The sequence below is a fragment of the Canis aureus genome, chromosome 16 (genome assembly GCF_053574225.1).
Source record: "Canis aureus isolate CA01 chromosome 16, VMU_Caureus_v.1.0, whole genome shotgun sequence".
NCBI classification, from domain to species: Eukaryota; Metazoa; Chordata; class Mammalia; order Carnivora; family Canidae; genus Canis; species Canis aureus.
The window spans coordinates 3,190,945-3,212,259 of NC_135626.1; the positions used below are offsets into that span (position 1 = coordinate 3,190,945).

General features: G+C 38.0%; 1 protein-coding gene and 1 pseudogene across 5 annotated transcripts in view; one reads left to right on the plus strand and one right to left on the minus strand.

Moving 5' to 3' along the window:
- Positions 1 to 21,315, minus strand: part of PPP6C (protein phosphatase 6 catalytic subunit) — a 37,593-nt gene that overhangs the window by 7,796 nt on the left and 8,482 nt on the right. For 4 of the 5 annotated variants that reach the window (XM_077850661.1, XM_077850662.1, XM_077850663.1 and 1 more), the window contains exons 2-3: positions 8,060 to 8,155; positions 774 to 839 (exon numbers count right to left, since the gene is read on the minus strand). In XM_077850661.1, coding sequence (XP_077706787.1) covers positions 774 to 839; positions 8,060 to 8,155 — 162 coding nt within the window. Of the gene's footprint in view, positions 1 to 773; positions 840 to 8,059; positions 8,156 to 15,787; positions 16,284 to 21,315 lie in introns of those variants that run through there. The other variant, XM_077850665.1, reaches the window with a different exon arrangement.
- LOC144287252 (mitochondrial import inner membrane translocase subunit TIM14 pseudogene) lies at positions 15,245 to 15,588 on the plus strand (annotated as a pseudogene).

Here is a 21,315-nt window from a genome sequence, read left to right on the forward strand (position 1 = left end):
TTATTTTTAAATGTTTAAGTAATCTCTACACCCAAAGTGGGGCTCAAACTCATGACCCTGAGATCAAGTCACACACTCTCCTGACTGACCCAGCCAGGCATCCCAAAAATCATTGTAACTATATAAAAAAACCTAACAACTTGAAGAAATAGTGTTTTTATAAAAGTATATACCTTAATTAGTGTTTTAGGTTCAGTTGTGTATTTAACAACTGCTTGTGAAGCCATACTACTTACACTTCCCATTAGTATTTTATTTGGGACAATGTTGTTAGATCAATAGGAAAACAGCTCAAAGAATAGGAAAGTGACACACAAACCTCTAGAAGAAAGAAAATGATAGGATTCATAAAAAATTCAATAGTAACATGACATTCCAAAAGGAAAGTAAGCAAATATCCACCTTAATAGCAAATATGTATGTTCATATATTCATCAATCTACAAATTGATAACAGATGAAAATGAATGCTCAAGAAGATATGATAAAATAACAGTAAATTAAAGCTCTGTGCCTTAATCCTGGGAGGTTCTGGGTTATTTTTCTGCCAACCATTACTTATGCCTAGAACCCAGTCCTATGCATATGGCAATTTACTAAAGCAATCATTTTCAACCAGACAAGATGGCAAAATGTAGAAAAGTATAGCATCACCTTTTCATATATTTACAAAGTGATTGTCATATGACAAAGAAATTGTTATATAATTTCCATGTAATAAATCAGATGCTTTCCATTTTAAATAAGTATTTGGTATCATGTGGGTTTACATACCATAAATATGTAGTTTGTGTCAGGAACCTGACCTCCAGTTCTGAATAGTTCGCAAAGGTCATAAAACTATAAAAGAAAGTCAATATATGCTGATTAATTACAAATTCCTGTAAAGGAGTAAAATAATAAAAGTGAGAGCGAAATGTGTAAAGGAGCATGTAATTAGGAAGGCCTGAAATACTGACACTTATAAAAAGAAATAAAGTGTAAGCAAAACTGCCAAGCACACAGCTCTCAAGCCTAATAGAAGCACTAAAATAAATCTCACAATTACCAATAAGGTCAATCCTAGATCATTAATGTTATAGGCCTTCTCCCTCAAATTTCTTTCATTTATCTTGTCATCTAGAATTTTTTTAAGTAATCTCTATGCCCAACATGAGGCTTGAACTCATGACCCCAAGATCAAGAGTCACATGCTCCATTGACTGAATCAGCCAGGTGCCCTATCACTTGAGAATTTGAAATAACTGATCAATTATCTAACTTGTTAATAAGCTAAGCTAACCACCCCACCCATACTCAGCATCTATTTTAATGAGACAAAAGATAAGGAAGCAAGTGGGTAAGAATTTTTTTCAAAGAATGAATTTACACGACACTTCACAGTTACCATGAAAAGCAGATCAACCTACCCTCCCACATTCTACTTTGGAGGCTCTATAGCTATGGAATGTCTTCTCAATAATCAGTAAAAAAGAACTGTATATTTCATCATTTTCTATGTGACTGAAAATTAGTAATTGACAAATTGTACATGTGGTAACTTCAGTCAACTAGATTATCTTAATCCTAATTCCTAAAGAAAACTTCAGTTTTTCTAAGGATTTTGGATTAAAGGAATTTACTATAATTTACTGTACCAACTACAACTAATCACTTCCTATACAATCATCTTTTATACTTGAAAATAAAATTATTCAATTTCTAACACTTAAAACATACAAGAATCTTAGTCATAGTGAACAAAACTGAAATTTAAATGTTAACTACTCAAAGAAATAAAACACTGCCCTTTATAACAATATTTCATAAATCTGAAGTTATTAAAAACTTGCTTGAAGTTAAAAAAAAACTTTAGAAGTTTAAATAAAATTTTCCTACCTTCTTAAAATTAGCAAGCAAATAAATGAAATGTTCAAATCTCAGTCAAGTGGTAGACTATTATTTGTCCAAAATATTTGCTGTCCATTTCTATCTACGTGAAGCCCTTCCCTTTGAGACCATACTTCTCAGGGCGCCTGGGTGGCTCAGTCAGTTGAGTGTCCAACTCATGGTTTTGGCTCAGGTACTGATCTCAGGGTCATGGGACTGAGCCCCAAGTAAGTCTGCTTGGGATTTTCTCTCTTCTCCCTCTGCCCCACACCCTCCACAGGCTATCTAAAATAAATCTTTATTTAAAAAGTATACTTCTCAATTTCAATCCCACAGATATATATATGATGTATGTATATCATATATCAATTACATAGCGTATATGTTTATATATATACACACATTGTATGAGCAGTAAAAATATGTGTGTACAGTGAATATATACATGTAAGTATGTTACTCTGGCCTAATAATTCCACTTCCATGACTATATCCTAAAGATAAATAAATACTGTGTAAATATTTAGAAAATGTGTTACAATATCATTTATAATAATAAAAGAAACAACCTTCAAGACTAACATAAGAGACTATATTAATAAAGTATGATCTACCAACTCAAAAACTTGGACTAATCATGAATAATGATTATAATGGAAACTACACAGCAAAATGGAAAAATGATTAGGGTAAAGTATGGAACACAAAACTATACCTATAATAAACCACACACTTTTACTATGTATACACACAGAGTCAGAAAGGGAATATTTAAAAGTTTTATAAAAGTTACTTTTATAAAGGTATGGTAAAAGAATGAGTGTCCTTAAACTTTTCTACTGAAATTTATAGAAATATGTTTTTAAATAAAAATTTTGTAAGTTTCCATTTACCTTATTTATTTATTTATTTATGAGATGATCAAATTTATTTGTTTATTTATTTATTTATTTATTTATTTATTTATTTAAAGAGATGATCAAATATTCTGCTTCAGGGACCCAACAGTTCCTACTCTATAATGAAAGTTTTTTTCCAAAATTCTTTAGTATAAAAAACATTCACTGAGAACATGTGCAGACAACTAAGCTTGTCCGACACTACTGGAAGCTCACTCATCATTTCACAAATAATTTCTACCATCTAGTATGTTTTCCACATCACAGATGCTCTGTAAATCTCATTTTTTAAAAATTTTTATTTATTTATGATAGGCACACAGAGAGAGAGGCAGAGACACAGGCAGAGGGAGAAGCAGGCTCCATGCACCGGAAGCCCGACGTGGGATTCAATCCCGGGTCTCCAGGATCACGCCCTGGGCCAAAGGCAGGCACCAAACCGCTGCACCACCCAGGAATCCCCATGTAAATCTCATTTTTTTAAAAAGATGTATTTATTTATTTTAGAGAGAGAGAATGTACACATGAGGGGGGAGAGCAGAGAGACAGAAAGAGAGAGGGAAGCAGACTCCATCCTAAGTGCAGAGCCTGACGCTGGGCTAGATCTCACAAACCTAAGAGGTTGTGACCTGAGCTGAAACCAAGAGTCCAGACACTTGACCAACTGAGCCACCCAGGCGCTCCTATAAATCTCATTTAAAACAAAAGCAATTCAAAAATAAAACAAAACAAAAGCAATTCTGAGATGTGGATTTTATTCCATTACTAGAGGCAAGGAAACAGTTGTCTAGCTCGGTAGTTTTTTTTAAACTTTTTAGTTTCAGGACCCATTCATAGTCTTAAAAATTACAGGTCTCCCAAAAGCTTTTGCTTATATAGTTTTTATCAGTTGCTACTGACCATATTAGAAATTAAAACAAAAAAATTAAAACTAATCATTTTAATATTTAATTTTTAAAATAAGTAACTCATTAAATAGTAACATACACATATTTCTAATGGAAAATAAACAGTTTTCAAAAACGACACAAATTTAATGTCTGGCTAAGTAAAATGTCGCTACGTTTTCATAATCTGCCTCTACATTCAATCTGTTGCAATATACTGATGAAAGTATATGAATAAAATCCAGCTTCACACAAGTATATTTTACAAAATGGAAAAGCATTTTAATAACCTTTAGAGATTAATGTGCATATTCTTTTAATATTGATTGACCACTTGATAAATGGTCTTTTTCCTATTCCGTTAGATGGACTGGTCAAACACTTAGTGACTAACATACCGGTCATTTGAAAACGGAAATGATATTTCATTATACATCAGCAAAAAACCAGATTCGTTATCATCACCACCAACAGAGAAGTCTTTAAATATCAGAAGCTGACAGCCTCATGGTGGTAAACTCAAATTTTCTAAAATTCCTTTTAAAAAAAATTATTTATTTATTTATTCATGAGAGACACAGAGAGAGAGAGGCAGAGACACAAGTAGAGGGAGAAGCAAGCTCCACGCAGGGAGCCCGATGTGGGACTCTGTCCCCGGTCTCCAGGATCATGCCCTGGCTGAAGACAGACACTCAACTGCTGAGCCACCCAGGTATCCCAAATTTTCTAAAATTCCAATTATTGATTTGAAAACCCAAATTTTGTCTCTGGCAGTAAATATTATTAATTGTTTTCTTTGAAGTGACTGGCTCACTCCCTCATTGGTGCAAAGATGGTGGCCAAACATCCATAGTTTGTTATCCATTCTCTCAAGTAAAAATAGTGTTCCATAAAAAAAAAAAAAGGCTATTTTCAGCTCGTGATACAAAAAAACTACACAAGTATTTTCCTTGATCAAACCATCTTTCTTTAGTATGCACCAGATGTGCTCTATACATACTTCCTATTTCCATCACAGGACTATTTAAAAGATGCGTCAACTCAAGGGTTGAGAATTACAGTTAATATTACTGCTTCTTCAAGAACATTCTTTGTGGGCAGCCGGGGTGGCTCAGCGGTTTAGTGTCGCCTTCAGTCCAGGGCATGATCCTGGAGACCTGGGAGAGAGTCCCACATCGGGCTCCCTGCATAAAGCCTGCTTCTTCCTCCGCCTGTGTCTCTACCTCTCTCTCTCTCTCTCTCGAATAAATAAATAAACAAAATCTTAAAAAAAAAAAAAAACCACACTCTTTGTGATCATGGTATCTATCTTGCCAGGTAAGTATCATCATCAAGGACATTTTTAAATTGATACTGGCATTTTATTTTACTGTGAATGCATGCTGGTAAAGAATACAATGACAACCAGCATAGCCTGGTGCTACTCCCTGGATTCATGCTGAGATACTAGCAGTTTACCCTCAATTGATTTTGTACCACCTTATAGACCTTCAAAGGTCTATAGGCCACATTTAAAAAACTTGTGACCTAGCAGAAGTGACTTCTTCAATATTAATATGTAGCCATGCCAGGATTTAAAGCTCTGACAATGACATCTATGACCTCCTCACTAGATTACACTGTTTCAATGCTTCTTAGCACTACATGCTTGCCAACATTTTTTTTTAAAGATTTTATTTATTTATTCATGAGAGAGACAGAGAGAGAGGCAGAGACATAGGCAGAGGGAGAAGCAGGCTCCATGCAGGGAGCCCGACGTGGGACTCGATCCCGGGTCTCCAGGATCATGCCCTGGGCTGAAGGCAGCGCTAAACCACTGAGCCACCCAGGCTGCCCGCCAAAATTTTTTAATGAGTTTATTTATACTCCTAACTCAATCTTACAATGCCAGAACTGGCCCAAGTGGAAACAACTATACAAATCCCAAAAGATACATACTACATTTGGATATTTAAAAGCTCCTAAAGTCCCATGTTTTTGGTTAGCAATTGTTATAAAGGGTCAAGTATAAGAGAAACAATATTCAGTTTGGTGGAAGTCTTAAAATAACATGGGCTTACACCTGAAACTGTATGTCAACTATACTTCAATTAAAAACAATAATAATAAAATAAATAAATAAATAAAAAATAAAAAATAAAATAAATAAAAAATAAAAACAATAATAAAAAATAACATGGACACAGGCACCCAAGTAAGTTTCAAATCTCAACTATGCCCCTTAGTAGCTGTGTGAGTTTGGGCTAATCCTTCAATCTTGCAGTCTAAGTTTTCTCTTCTCCATAATTAATCTCAAGGACTCTTGAAAAAAATACATGGTACATGTGAAAAAGTACTTTGTTAACCTTCAAAACACAAGAAAATGTTAGCAAGAATTGTACATTGGACTAAAGGTGTATATGTAACAAAGAAGGTAAAATTTGGGCAGCCCAGGTGGCTCAGAGGTTTAGTGCCACCTTCAGCCCAGGGCGTGATCCTGGAGATCCAGGATCGAGTCCCACGTTGAGCTCTCTGCATGGAGCCTGTGTCTCTGCCTCTCTCTCTCTCTCCTCTCTGTGTATTCTCATAAAAAAATAATACAATAAGATAAATAAAATATAAAATAAAATAAATAAAATCTTTTTAAAAAGGTAAAATTTTATTACTTTAATTAATAGTTAAATTAATAGTTAATTAATTCTAACTATTTTAGTAGTTAGAAGTTGTCTCTAATTTCCTGACCTTTGATCATGGCTGTAATTTACATAACAAAAAGTTCTTTTAAAAATAAATAAATAAATAACCCAGGTAACCTGTCAATTTTAATATTATAATAAGGGGAAAATATTATTTGGTTTATTTCAGCTTTTAGGAATGTGTTATGGCATGCTTATATTAATATCCTTTTTTTATTAATATCCATTAACTTAGCAAAATACAAATGTTTATTATAGTTTTGAAATAATTTATACAGAAAGAAATGCACTACTAAAGTCTACTACTCTAGAGAATTGAGATTTTAAAAGATCAGAGATGGGGTACCTGAGTGGTGTAATCATTTAAGTGTCTAACTCTTGGTTTCAGCTCAGGTCAAGATCTCATGGTTGTAAGATGAAGCCCCACTTGGGGGCTCCGTGTTCAGCACTGACTCTGCTTGAGTTTCTCTCTCTCTCTGCCCTTTCTCCGCGCCCCCCCCCCTTTCAAATAAATATATCTTTTAACAGATCAGAAAGGACATAATGGGCTCTCTATTCAGAAGATGATAACATGCAGATGCCAGATTTATTATGACCTCAACCACCCAGAGAACAAATTGAAAACCACAAAAGTAAAGAGCCCTCTAAAGTGGTCAAAATAGAACTTAATTCACAGAGCAGCCACCAATCACAACCAATTTATACATATTTCTGCTCCTTTAGGTGGTCTTATTTAAGGCAGGGAAATTGCACAGATGACAGCAAGTCCTGTCGGCATCGATAAATACTATATTATTTACAATACGTGTCTTATAACCACAACTCCATTGTACGCATACAGCAGGCTGAATGAGTGTTCTGTTCAGCTTTCACTCCCAGTTAAAAAAAAAACAACAGGGCAGCCCGGGTGGCTCAGCGGTTTAGTACCTGCCCTCCGCTCAGGGCATGATCCTGGAGTCCAGGGATCAAGTCCCATATCGGGCTCCCTGCATGGAGCCTGCTTCTCCCTCTGCCTGTGTCTCTGCCTCTCTCTGTGTGTGTCTCTCATGAATGAATAAATTTTTAATAATCTTAGAAAACAACAACAACACACAAAGCACCTCTACAAATACACAGAGGGTTTTCCAACCGAACTACACGCTGACAGTAAGAGTCTAAAGATGAGGTGTACTACTCCTGCCACTGCCTTGAAAGTCTTAAAAACAAAAACTCAGCAGATGAAAAAAAAAGGGACACATTTTCTCCTCCTATTCTAGCAGTGACTTGCTGTAAAATCATGCACCAACAATTTTATCTTTCTGAACCTTTGCAATTCTCATCCCCACTAAGGAAATAATACATTTACAATAAAATGTGACATGAGTGAATAGAATGAATAAATAGAAATGAATAGAATAGAAAATTAGTGCCTAAAACCAAAGCACCTCTGTTAATCACAATCACTGAGCTGTCCACGTTTATTTTCTCTCTCCGCCCTTCACAGAGCAATAATGCTGCATTCTATCCACTTTGCAAGTATAATTCCAACAAACTCCATGAATAATTTGACCATTGCTTTTACCCACTGTAATAGTAACCAGGAATCATTAGTGTCACGCAGACTTACGCAATCTATCAAATGACCAGTCTTTTTTGTTTCTTGTTTTTCTGGCAGCTTTTTGCAGCAAACATGGAAACACATGCAGACTATGGACAGTACAAAAGCTAAAAATCTGCTCATGAAATTTTACCTGTCCGTGTATGTCTCCACACACTGTTACTGGTGTCGATACTGGCTGGACGTTTGACTCTTCTAAGAGGAGGTCACAAACATAGTCACATAGCCGCTGTAAGAGAAAACAAAATGCAACCTTTCACTATAATATTAAAACTAAGGATCAAATGCAAAAAAAAAAAAAAAAGAGGTAATATATATATAGTTTCATAAGAGAGGAAACTATCCTTTTAACAATTCTGTGGTTTGATTTGTCAACTTCCACCTTCATCTTATAATACCTGAGAATGACACAAAATGGCTATTCCAAAATGCAAACTCCCTGGCTACACAGACAATAGGTTCCAGAAAACAGATTTATTTTTAAAAAACTGTAAAATGATGCTTGTCACCAAACAAATGTAAGAGTAAATAATTTTAATAGGAAAAAGTTTTTTTTTTTTAAAGGGTTTTTTTTTTTTTTTTTTTAATTTTATTTATTTATGATAGTCACAGAGAGAGAGAGAGAGGCAGAGACACAGGCAGAGGGAGAAGCAGGCTCCATGCACCGGGAGCCCGACGTGGGATTCGATCCTGGGTCTCCAGGATCGCGCCCTGGGCCAAAGGTAGGCGCCAAACCGCTGCGCCACCCAGGGATCCCAGGAAAAAGTTTTTATCTACTAATTTTTAAAGTAAATTCCAGGAGTGCCTGGGTGGCGCAGTTGGTTGAGCATCCAACCAACTCTTGGTTTTAGGCCCTATGGTGAGCTGCACACTCAGGGAAAGGTTTCTCTCTCCTTCTCCCTCTGCACCTCCTTCTTCCACCTCTAAGATGAATAAATGAATCTTTAAAAAAAATAAATGAATACAGTACATTTTAAACCATGCACTTACCACATGACCTAGCAGATGCACTCTTGGCAGTGAAAATTTACGACCACATAAAAAAATTTGTGTACCAATGTCCCTAGCAGCTTAATTCATAACAGCCAAAAACTGGAACTAAATCAGTGTCCTTCAACAAGTGAATAGTTAAGCAAATTGTGCTATAGTCATTCCATGAAATGCTATTCAGCAATAACAAGAAACTACTAACACACAACAACTTGGACGAATCTCAAGAGATTTATTCCAAGTGAGGAAAAAAAAAACTATATCAGAAGGCTACATACTGTAGGATCCCATTTATATAACATTCTTGAAATAACAAATTATAGAAATGGAGACCAGGTTAGTGACTGCCAGGGGTCCAGAAATTAGGGGCAGCAAGAAGGAAGTGGGTATGGTTATAAAAGGACAAAATGAGGAATCTTTATAGTAACAGAAGTATCTGTATCTTGAATATTGTGTTGGATAGATAAAACTTTTGGATCTAACAAAATTGCAGGGAAATAAATACACACAAATGAGTAGAAGTAAAACTAGAGAAATCAGAACAAGATCATGGTTGTGTCAATGTCAATATCCTGGTTGTGGTATTTTTACTATAATTCTACAAGACCTTACTATAAGGAAAAACTGAGTGTAGGAGTACATGGGATCTCTCCATATTCTTACAACTACAAATAAATAGTTATCTCAAAATAAAAATATTAAAATTAATTATAAAATGTAAACCTAAAATTGAAGAGTCACCCTACTTTTTTTTTTAAAGATTTTATTTTTTTATTCATAAGAGACACATAGGGAGAGAGGCAGAGACATAGGCAGAGGAGAAGCAGGCTCAATGCAGGAGCCCGATGTAGGGCTTGATCCCGGGACTCCGGGATCATGCCCTGAGCCTAAGGCAGACGTTCAACGGCTGAGCCACCTTGGCATCCCTAATGATATGATTTTAAACATTAATTAAGAAACCAAAGAGGCGCCTGGGTGGTACAGTCGGTTGAGACTCCAACTCTTGGTTTAGGTTCAGGTCATGATCTCCAGGTTGGGGAAGAGGCTCCCCCTCAGGCTCCACCCTCAGCTCAGAGTGGGCTTGCCCCTCTCCCTCTGCTCCTCCCCAACACACATGCATGCTAACTCGCTCTCTCTAATATAAAGTCTCAAAAAATTAAGAAATCTAAATGTTAGGGATTCCTGGCTGGCTCAGTTGGTAGAGCATTTGACTCTTGATCTTGGAATTATAGGTTTGAGTCTCATGTTGAGTGTAGAGATTATGTGAAAAAATAAAACCTACGGGAGCCTGGGTGGCTCAGTCAATTAAGTGTCTGCCTTCAGCTCAGGTCATGATCTCAGGGTCCTGGGACCGAGGGCCCCATCAGGCTCCCTGCTTATGCTCTCTCTCCCTATCTGTCTCTTTTTCAAAAAAATAAAATATTTTAAAAAATAATAATAAAATCTAAAAAAAAAAAAAAAAAAAAAACAGAAGAAATCTAAATGCTACAGTTTACCTAAACATGTAAGAGACATACTTTACCAACAATATCTACTTCATAAAGAACCAAGCATAGGAGAGAACTCACAATGACAGGAGGAAAGGAAGAGGAGGAAAAAGGCCCCTCAAAAGAAAATGAGGAGAAATACAGCTGCTTAGAAAATTTCAAAATAAGATGATTTGTTCTTATTCCTAGGATAAGTTCCTGATCTTCAAGAGAACCTCAAAGACAAGATCTTTCTTTTGGACTGGAGTCCCTCTGGCTTGGGGCCCCTGAGTAGCTAGCTCCTTGTACTGAATTTCCCACAACCTTCAGATGCTTCACCAAACAAGCCTTAGTCCTGCCAATAATCCATCCACTATTCATAACAGGAACAGATACCAGTGAGTGAAACAGTGTTTCTGAACTCAGAGCCTTTATAAGGAAAGATGGCTGCTCAAGATTACTACAGTTATAAAATTTAAAATTCTGGTTTACATTTGTAAAAGAAAAAATCCAGGGGCGCCTGGATGGCTCAGTGGTTGAGCATCTGCCTTTGGCTCAGGTCATGATCCTGGGGTCCTGGGATCGAGCCCCACATCAGGCTCCCCCCGGAGAGCCTACTTCTCCCTCTGCCTATGTCTCTACCTCTCTGTGTCTCTCATGAACAAATAAAATCTTTTTTAAAAAATTCCAACTTTTTCTTTCTTATGTAGGGGAAAAACCCAGTTCTTCGCTACTGTATGCTTCTTTCCTGTGTGTCTTCTGTACTAGTCACACAGAACACTCACAGTTCTGGTCACCAACTATATAGAGGTTTTTTTTCCCAACAAGCAATTCTCTAACACTAGCTGGTTGTTCTACAATTTAATTCAATTCTGACACTATACATGGAGAGGTGACATCAGATCCTAGAAGGGCTCAGTCCCACAAGACTATGCCACCTCCTCCCCGCCCACCCACTCCCACACACTACAGACATCAGTCACAAGCTCAGGTTATCACCTATGCTTCTGACCAAGCAGCTATAGATCAAAGGTTATGGAAGTTACAAAGATTTCGTCCTTAGGTCTAATTAATTTGCTAGAGCAGCTCACAGAACTCAGGAAAACATTTATTTATATTTACCAGTTTATTAAGAATGTGACAAAAGATACAAATGAATATTCAGATGGAAGCTCTCTGAACCTCTTACTTCAGAGATTTTATGAAGCTTCATCATGTAGACATAATCCATTATTAACTCCATTTTCAGCCTTTCTCCCTTCTGAAGAGAAGGAGGGGCAGGACTGAAAATGCCAAGCTTCTAATCACAGTTCGGTTTTTCCAGTGACCAGCCCATATCCAGGAGCCATCTGGGAATCCAACCAGAGTCACCTCATTAGAACAAAAGACACTCCTATCACCCAGGAAATTACAACGGTTTCTGTCCTAGGAACTAGGGGTAGAAACCAATATATATTTCTATTATCTCACTGCATTAAAAACCACCTATGTCAAATCTCTCACTTGACCCAAATGATAAGACTGAGACCCACAAGCACTCAGGCCACAAAGCTACTTAATCTTAGTGACAGATCTGGAACCCAGATTGCCTACCTCTTTTTACTGTACTATCTTGAATAGTTATTCAATACAACAAATATTTATTGAGAGCCTAATGTGATACCAGTAATTCTAGAAACAAAGAAATAAATAGTAATGACCAAACAGATGAAAAGCTCTGCTCTCAAGGGGCTTACACTCTAATGAGGAGAGGTATAGAAAACAAAGAAATAGGGATCCCTGGGTGGCGCAGCGGTTTGGCGCCTGCCTTTGGCCCAGGGCGCGATCCTGGAGACCCGGGATCGAATCCCACGTCGGGCTCCCGGTGCATGGAGCCTGCTTCTCCCTCTGCCTGTGTCTCTGCCTCTCTCTCTCTGTGACTATCATGAATAAATAAATAAAAATCTTAAAAAAAAAAAAAAAAAGAAATAAGTAAAATATATATACATATTACTTTTTCTGATAGTGATAAGAAAAACAAAGAAAAATGAAGCACTGTAATGGGGGTAAATAATGGTAGAGGTGGGAGGAGGTACTGATGTCTTAAATAGGGTAAGCACAAAAGCCTTATTGATAAAATGACTTTTGAGCAAAAATCTGAAAAAGGTAAGGTTATGGGGGAACAGCACTGCAGCCAGAGAGAACAGTAAGTACAAAATGCTTAGGAAGGTATGCTTGCTGTCTGAGAAACATGGAAGCTGGCGTGGTTAGTGGACTGAAAGAGGAGAAAAATAGGAAAGCACCAAAGAACATTTTTAGGTCCTTGGGGGTGAATGTAAGCACCTGGGCTTTTAACAGGAAGCCATTAGGAGACCCAAAGCAGAGGAGCAATTATGATCTTATGTCTGCTAGGTTTTATGGGCTATGAGGAACTTAGGGGTAAGGAAAGGTAGAAGCAGGGACACCACTTGGGGGCTTCTACAATAATCTAAGTAAAAGTTAATACTGGCTCAGACCAGCATAATAAAAGTAGGAAATGGTCACAAGTGAACAGATTCCAGATGTTTTCTGAATGTAGCATCCACTAGATTTGAGAACAACTGGATACAGAATATTGAAAGAAAGGAATCAAAGATGACTCAATGTTTTTGGCTTAAAGGGTACCTGGGTGTCAGTTAAGCGTATAACTCTTGGTGTTGGCTCAGGTTATGCCCTCATGGGTCATGAGATCAAGCCCTACATTGGGCTCCATGCTCAGGCAAGGAGTCTGCTTGAAGATTCTCTCCCTCTGTCCCTCCCCTGACTCATGGCTTGCTCGCTTGCTCTCTCTCAAGAAAATAAACAGGGATCCCTGGGTGGCGCAGCGGTTTAGCGCCTGCCTTTGGCCCAGGGCGCGATCCTGGAGACCCGGGATCAAATCCCACGTCGGGCTCCCAGTGCATGGAGCCTGCTTCTCCCTCTGCCTATGTCTCTGCCTCTCTCTCTCTCTCTCTCTCTCTCTCTGTGTGTGTGTGACTATCATAAATAAAAATTAAAAAAAAAAAATAAACAAAAAAAATTGGCTTAAGTAACTGCACAGTTGTTAATAGTCATGATTGAGATAGTTAAAACTCCGAGGAAAGACTTTATTGTACTTTTTTCTTTTAAATAGAAATTATTTTTTAAAGCAATTTTAGGTTTACAATAAATTTTAGCAAAAGATATAGAGAATTCTCATATATCTGCTGCTCACAAACACATACATACAGCCTTTTCCACTATCAATATCCCATACCAGAGCGATACAGTTGTTACTGATGAAGCTACATAGATGCATCATTATTACACAGAGTCCAGTTTACCTTAGGGTTCACTCTTGGTGTTGTACATTGTATGGGTCTGGACAAATACATAATGACATGTATATAGAATGATAGTATCATACAGAAGTTTCACTACCCTAAATATTCTCTGTGCTTCATCTATTCATCCTTCCCTCCCCTAAGCCCTGGAAACCACTGATCTTTTTTACTGTCATCATAGTTTTGCCTTTTTCAGAGTGTCATACAGTTTATATCACACATAAGTCACTTTACAGATTTGCTTCTTTCACTTAATAATATGTATTTAAGGTCCCTTCATGTCTTTTAGTAGCTTGATAATCTCATTTCTTTTTAATGCTAAATAATATTCTACTGTCTTGACGTACCAGTTTATTTATCCATTCACCTACTGAAGAACATGTTGGTTGGTTCCAAATTCTAGCAATTATGAATAACTGTCATAAACATCCATGTATAGGTTTTTAGGTGAACACAAGTTTTCAATTAATTTGGGTAAACAGCAAGGAGCATGACTACTAGACTATACAGTAAGAGTCTGGCAAGAAACTGCCAAACAATCTTCTAAAGTGGCTATACTACTTTGCATTCCCATCCAGCAGGAATGAGGAGAGTTCCTGCTGCTATCCAACTTTACCAACATTTGGTGGTATCAGTGTTCTGGATTCTAGACATTCTAATAGGCTTGTAGTAGTATTACATTGTTTTAATTCCCATTTATTTCCCTAATGATGTATGATACAGAGCATCTTCCCATATGCTTGTCATTTGTAGATCTTCTTCAGTGAGTTATCTATCTACTCAGGTCTTTGGCCCATTTTTTAATGGAGCAGTTTGGGGATCCCTGGGTGGCGCAGCGGTTTAGCACCTGCCTTTAGCCCAGGGCTCGATCCTGGAGACTCGGGATCGAATCCCACGTCAGGCTCCCGGTGCATGGGGCCTGCTTCTCCCTCTGCCTATGTCTCTGCCTCTCTCTCTCTCTCTCTCTCTGTGTGACTATCATAAATAAATAAAAATTTAAAAAATATATTTAAAAAAAATAATGGAGCAGTTTGTTTTCTTATTATTGAATTTTAAGAGTTATTTGCATATTACGGATAAAAGTCCTTTATCAGATGTGTCTTTTGCAAGTATTTTCTCCTACTCTGTGGCTTGTCTTCTTGTTCTGACAGTGGCCTTTACCAAGCAAAAGTTTTTAATTTTAGTGAAGTCCAGCTTATCAATTATTTCTTTCATGAGCAGATTGTTTTGATTTAAGCTTAGTTTGGGAAATAGGGAACCAGGAATTTGATTTTTTTTTTTTTTTTAACAACCGCATTGAGACATAATACACATACCAGAAAATACCACTCTGTAAAGTACAAAATTCAGTTGTTTTTTAGTATACTCTGTGTTTGGAAACCACCATCATAATTAATTTTAGAACATTTTTAGTGCTTGCTGGTGGTGGCTGTGTTGCTGTCTGGTAGAGGCATGGGAACTGGTGGCTGAAGCCTTTGGTTTGGGATGAACCTCACTCTCGATGAAGGCCAAGAAGCTGAGCCAGAGCCATGGCCAAGTACAATGGTAGCAGTTGGGCTGACCATTGCTGCTGGATTTGTAGGACATTATGTTTTCTAAGCCATGAAACATATGGAGCCTCAAGTGAAACAAGTTTTTCAACATCTACCAAAATCTGCCTTTGGGGATAGCTATTACAGAAGTGCGTTTGAACCCAAAATGACAAAACGAGAAAAGCCATCATTAATACTAGGCATCCTACTGCCAATAAAGGAAAAATAATAGCTGCTCATTGACAAATTATGTTTTTAAATCACCCAGACAAGGGAGCAACTCCTCATATAGCAGCCAAAATCAATGCAGCTAAAGATTTACTAGGTCAAGCCAAAAGTGAAGTAAATGTGTGATGAGTTTTAAGTTATTGTTAATTTACGTATATGAGTGCCAGCTTTTTACAATGCCTCAAAGCTACAAATTAAAAAAAAAAAAAAAGAAAAAGAAAAGAAAGAAAGAACACTTTCATCATCTCCTAAAAAATGATGTACCTATTGGTAGCCACTCTCCACTTTCCACAACCCTACCCCGCAGCCCATGGTGGTCACTTACCCACTTTCTGTCTCTATGAATTTGTCCATTCTGGATGTCTGGACATGTGGCCTCTTATGACTGGCTTCTTTCACTTTTTTTTCTTCTTCCTTTCACTTAATATAATGCTTTTCAGGTCCATCCATATTGTAATATATGTTATTGTGCTATTCTTTTTCATAAATAAATAATACTCCACTGTATGTATTTACCACATTTTACTTATCCATTTACCAACTGCTAGACATCTGGGTTGTTTCCACTATTTGGCTGTCAGAACCTGATTTTGATACATTAAGTCTCAGGTGTCTATCAGACTTCCAGGTACCCCAGATGTGCTGTGAACAGTGATCATATGAGTCTTGAATTCAAGGAAAAGGATCTGAGTCAGAGAGACCAATTTTCAGGATATATACACACATACATGAGACTAGAAGAGATAAAGTAACTGGAATGCCTGGGTGGCTCAGCGGTTGAGCATCTGCCTTCATTCAGCTCAGGGTGTGATCCTGGAGTCCTGGGATTGAGTCCCACATCGGGCTCCCTGCGTGGAGCCTGCTTCTCTCTCTGCCTCTCTCTCTCATGAATAAATAAATAAAACCTTAAAAAAAAAAAAAAAGAGCATAGCCTTTGAAGTCCAAAAAGATGGAGGTCAAGTATCAGTTCTACATCTTACCTATTACTTAGCTTACTATTTGTTACCTTAGCTATATACCCCTGAGCAAGTTACTTGACTTCTGTGTCTCAGTTTCCTCATTCACAAAACAGAGATACCTACCTAGGGATATTCTGAGGAGTAAATAAGATAGTGCATGCAAAGTGCAAAGTTTTATACATACACACACACACAAAACGTAAAATACTCAATCTACTACATACACTGAACTATAAAACATGACCTAGAAAGATATATACCAACCCCACAATAGCAGTTGCTGGAGATGTCACACAAAAGGAATTCTACTTTCATCTTTATTTCTTTTACATTTTAAAAAAGCATGAAAACATTTATTCTTCGTGGAAGGATATAGATGTGTTGGTAGATTATATTTCCTATTTTTCAGTGGTTACTGCATTTTTTTTTTTAAAGATTTTATTTATTTATTTATTCATGAGAGACAGAGAGAAAGAGGAAGAGACACCAGAAGGAGAAGCAGGCTCCATGTAGGAAGCCTGATTCAGGACTCGATCCCAGTACTCCGGGATCACACCCTGAGCCAAAGGCAGACGCTCAACCGCTGAGCCACCCAGGCGTCCCAGTTATTGCATTTCTTAAAAAAACAAAACAAAACAGAAAAAAAAAAAAGAAGAAAAAAAACCCACTAAAATATCAAAACTAGAAAACAGCCTTAACTAAAAAAAAAAAAAAAAAAAAGCAACATGCAAAAATAACGTACATGCTACCTCTTATATTAAGGAAAAAAAAATAGGGATCTCTGGGTGGCGCAGCAGTTTAGCGCCTGCCTTTGACCCAGGGCGCGATCCTGGAGACCCGGGATCGAATCCCACGTCGGGCTCCCGGTGCATGGAGCCTGCTTCTCCCTCTGCCTATGTCTCTGTCTCTGTCTCTGTCTCTCTCTCTGTGTGTGACTATCAAGAAAGAAAGAAAAAGAAAGAAAGAAAGAAAGAAAGAAAGAAAGAAAGAAAGAAAGAAAGAAAGAAAGAAAGAAAGAAAGAAAATATACATACACACACTAGCTTGTATTTACTTGCACATGCATAAACTGTTATTTCTGAAAAGATCTGTAAGAAACACAACACTAGGGCAGCCTGGGTGGCTCAGCGGTTTAGCGCCGCCTTCAGCCCAAGGTCTGATCCTGGAGGCCCAGGATCAAGTCCCATGTCGGGCTCCCTGCATGGCTTCTTCCTCTGCCTGTGTCTCTGCCTCTCTCTCTTTCTCATGAATAAATAAAGTCTTAAAAAGAAAAAAGAAATGCAGTAACTCGGACGCCTGGGTGGCTCAGTGGTTGAGTGTCTGCCTTCGGCCGACCAATATGAGGAAGGGAATTGGGTGCTGAGGGCAAAGGTAGAAGAAGACTTAACATTTATAGTCTATTGGGATCCCTGGGTGGCGCAGCGGTTTAGAGCCTGCCTTTGGCCCAGGGCGCGATCCTGGAGACCCGGGATTGAATCCCACATTGGGCTCTCGGTGCATGAAGCCTGCTTCTCCCTCTGCCTCTCTCTCTCTCTGTGTGTGACTATCATAAATTAAAAAAAAAAAAAATTTTTTTAAAAACATTTATAGTCTTTTATATCTCTTAAATTTGGAAAGATGAGTATATTACCTACACACAAAAAAAAAACTTATTAGAAACATATTACCAGAAAGAATAGTCTTTCCAGCAGGTAGTACCAGGACAACTGGATTTCCACATGCAAGAGAATGAAATTGGACTCCTATCTCACAGCATTTATAAAAATTAATTCAAAAAGGATCAATGACCTAAATATAAGAGCTAAAACTATAAAACTCTTAGAAAAAAACATAGGGGTAAATTTTCTTGACCTTAGATTTGACAATGGAGTCTTAGATACATCAAAAGAATGAGTGAGGGACACCTGGGTGGCTCAGCAGTTAAGCGTCTGCCTTCGGATCAGTGCGTGATCCTGGAGTCCCAGATCAAGTACCACATTGGGGTCCCTGCCTGAAGCCTACTTCTCCCTCTGCCTATGTATGTCTCTGCCTCTCTCTCTCTGTGTCTCTCATGAATAAATAAATAAAATCTTAAAAAAGAAAAAGAAAAAGAAAAAGGAAAATGAAAGAAAAGAAGAGAAGAGAAGAAAAAAAAGAAAAAAGAAAAGAAAAGAAAGAAAAGAAGAAAAGAAAAGAAAAGAAAAGAAAAGAAAAGAAAAGAAAAGAAAGAATGAGGGGCACCTGGGTGGCTCTGTTGGTTGAGTGTCTGCCTTCAGTTCAGGTCATCGTCTCAGAATCCTGGGATGGAGACCTCCATCAGGCTTCCCTGCTTGGTAGGAAGTCTGCTTTTCCCTCTCCTGCTCCCACTCCTGCTCCCCCTGCTTATGCTTTCTCTGTCAAAGAAATAAATAAAATCTTAAAAAAAAAAAAAAAAAAAAAAGATTGAGCTATATAGGGGCACCTGGGTGGCTTTGTTGGTTAAGTGTCCCACTCTTGGTTTTGACTCAGGTCATGATCTCAGGATGGTGAAATCAAGCCCCACACCCAGCTCCTTGCTCAGTGAGGAGTCTACTCGGGATTCTCTCTCTCCCTTTTCCTCTGCCTCTCCCCTCACTCTTTCTCTTTTTCTCTCTCTGAAATAAATAAGTCTAAAAAAAAAAAAAAAAAAGAAAAATCTTGGGCAAGGGACTTGACCAGCATATATCCCAAGAAAATATACAAATGGCCAATAAGCACATGAAAAAGTGTTCATCATTAGGGAAATAAATGCAAATCAAAACCACAATGGGATAACACTTCACACATACTGAGGTGACTACAAGTTTTTAAAAATGAAAAAATAACAAGTGCTTGCAAGAATATGGAGAAACTGGAACCTTCACGCATTGCTGATAGGAACATAAAACGGTACAGCCACTATGGAAAACAATTTGGCAGTTCTTCAAAATGCTAAACAGAATTACCACGTGCCCAGGACTTCCACACCTAGCTACATAGCCTAAAGAATTGAAAGCAAGGACTCAGCAAGCAACAGATACCTTTACACCAATGTTCACTACAGCATTATTCACAATACCAAAAAGTGGACACAATACCAAGTGTCCATTCACAGATGAATGGATTAACAAAATGTGCTACATCCATACAAAGGAGTATCATTCAACCATAGAACAAAATGAAGTACTGGTATATGCTACAACCCTGGGATCATAACCTGAGCCGAAGGCAGAGGCAACTGACTGAGCCACCCAGGCACTCCTTGATGTTATACAATTTTTTTTTAAAGATTTTATTTATTCATTTGTGACAGAGAGAGAGACAAAGAGGCAGAGACATAGGCAGAGGGAGAAGCAGGCTCCAGGCAGGGAGCTCGATGTGGGTGGGACTCGATCCCGAGATTCCAGGATCGCGCTCTGGACGGAAGGCAGGCGCTAAACCACTGAGCCACCCAGAGATCCCCGATGTTATACAATTTTTGAAATAATACAGTAATTAAAAAAAATATATTTTATTCATTTATTTATTTGAGAGAGTGGGAGAGCACAAAGGGTAGGGGAGTGGGGAACAGAAGGACAGGGAGAGAGAATCCTCTCTCTCCTCGCTGAGTGGAGAGTCTGACTTGGGGCTTGATCTCACAACCCTGAGATCACAACCTGAGCCGAAACCAAGAGCTGGACACAACTGACTGAGCCAATTAGGCGCCCCTAAAACAACACAGTGATGTTTCAAAGTACTTATCTTCCGACCTTACCCACGTTTTTAAGGTATAATGCCTTGCCTAATTAATCCTTGTAACTTTTTTTAGGTACACTCACCAAATCTTTTCAAAGAGAAGTCCACCAATATATTTGTAGAAGTGCTTTGCTATAATCTGTACAAGAGTGGACAGTGTTTTCTGTGTGTAGCCTATAAGATCTGCATGTTATCAGGCACCTGTCCCATCCACATTCCCTTTCAGATTTTACATCTTTTAGAACAGGCCAAACTTCTATGGGTGAAAGTCAGAACCATACCAGGAGCACAATTTAAACATTTCCTCCAACACATCCTTGGACACAAACCACCAAAGAAGCTATCTCCCATTCTTTTCTCCACAATGCATCTCTGGAAGAGAAAAGTGCGCTATTTCCTACAATGTTGATTTCTCTATTTGCCCACCCTCACAAAACCATTAGTTACTTGTAAATTTGGGGGCTCCGCTATGTATACCCCTTTAAAGATCAATTACTAAAATGTTACCCAAAGAAACCTACTATAAACTCCACCCTGTAATAAGCCAAACCATCCTTTAGTGCCGCCTGTCCTCACCCCACATTATACTGTCCTCCTTTCCCAATTGCTTTTTCCCAAATTACACTTTAATGTCATGCCATCCGCCTGTGGTAAGGGACATTATAAGAACAGAGCTACAGAGCTTGTCATCATGTAGACTATAAATAAGATGCACAGGATGCTGTTATTAAACAGTTACCTTCAAGGAGGACTCAGGGAAGGAATGTCTTGATCATCTCTATCAAGGATAGATGTGATTTCCTATGAAGCTTGTTTTTGTCATCTTTTAGACTTAGTGAAATTTTTTACCTGATCATCAGTTTCTTTCAGTACGCTCCTTGAAAGCTTAGGGCTTAATCTCAAAGAAGTAATCTGCTCATCACAGCTTTTATTTTATATACAATTCTTACTTTTACTGCTGGCTCCATCTTGATTTCCTATTTTACATTCTCTTTGTCTCATTTTTCTTTTTTTTTTTTCTTTTTTTTAATTTTTATTTATTTACTTATGATAGTCAGAGAGAGAGAGAGAGAGAGGCAGAGACACAGGCAGAGGGAGAAGCAGGCTCCATGCATCGGGAGCCTGATATGGGATTCAATCCCGGGTCTCCAGGATCACGCCCTGGGCCAAAGGCAGGCGCCAA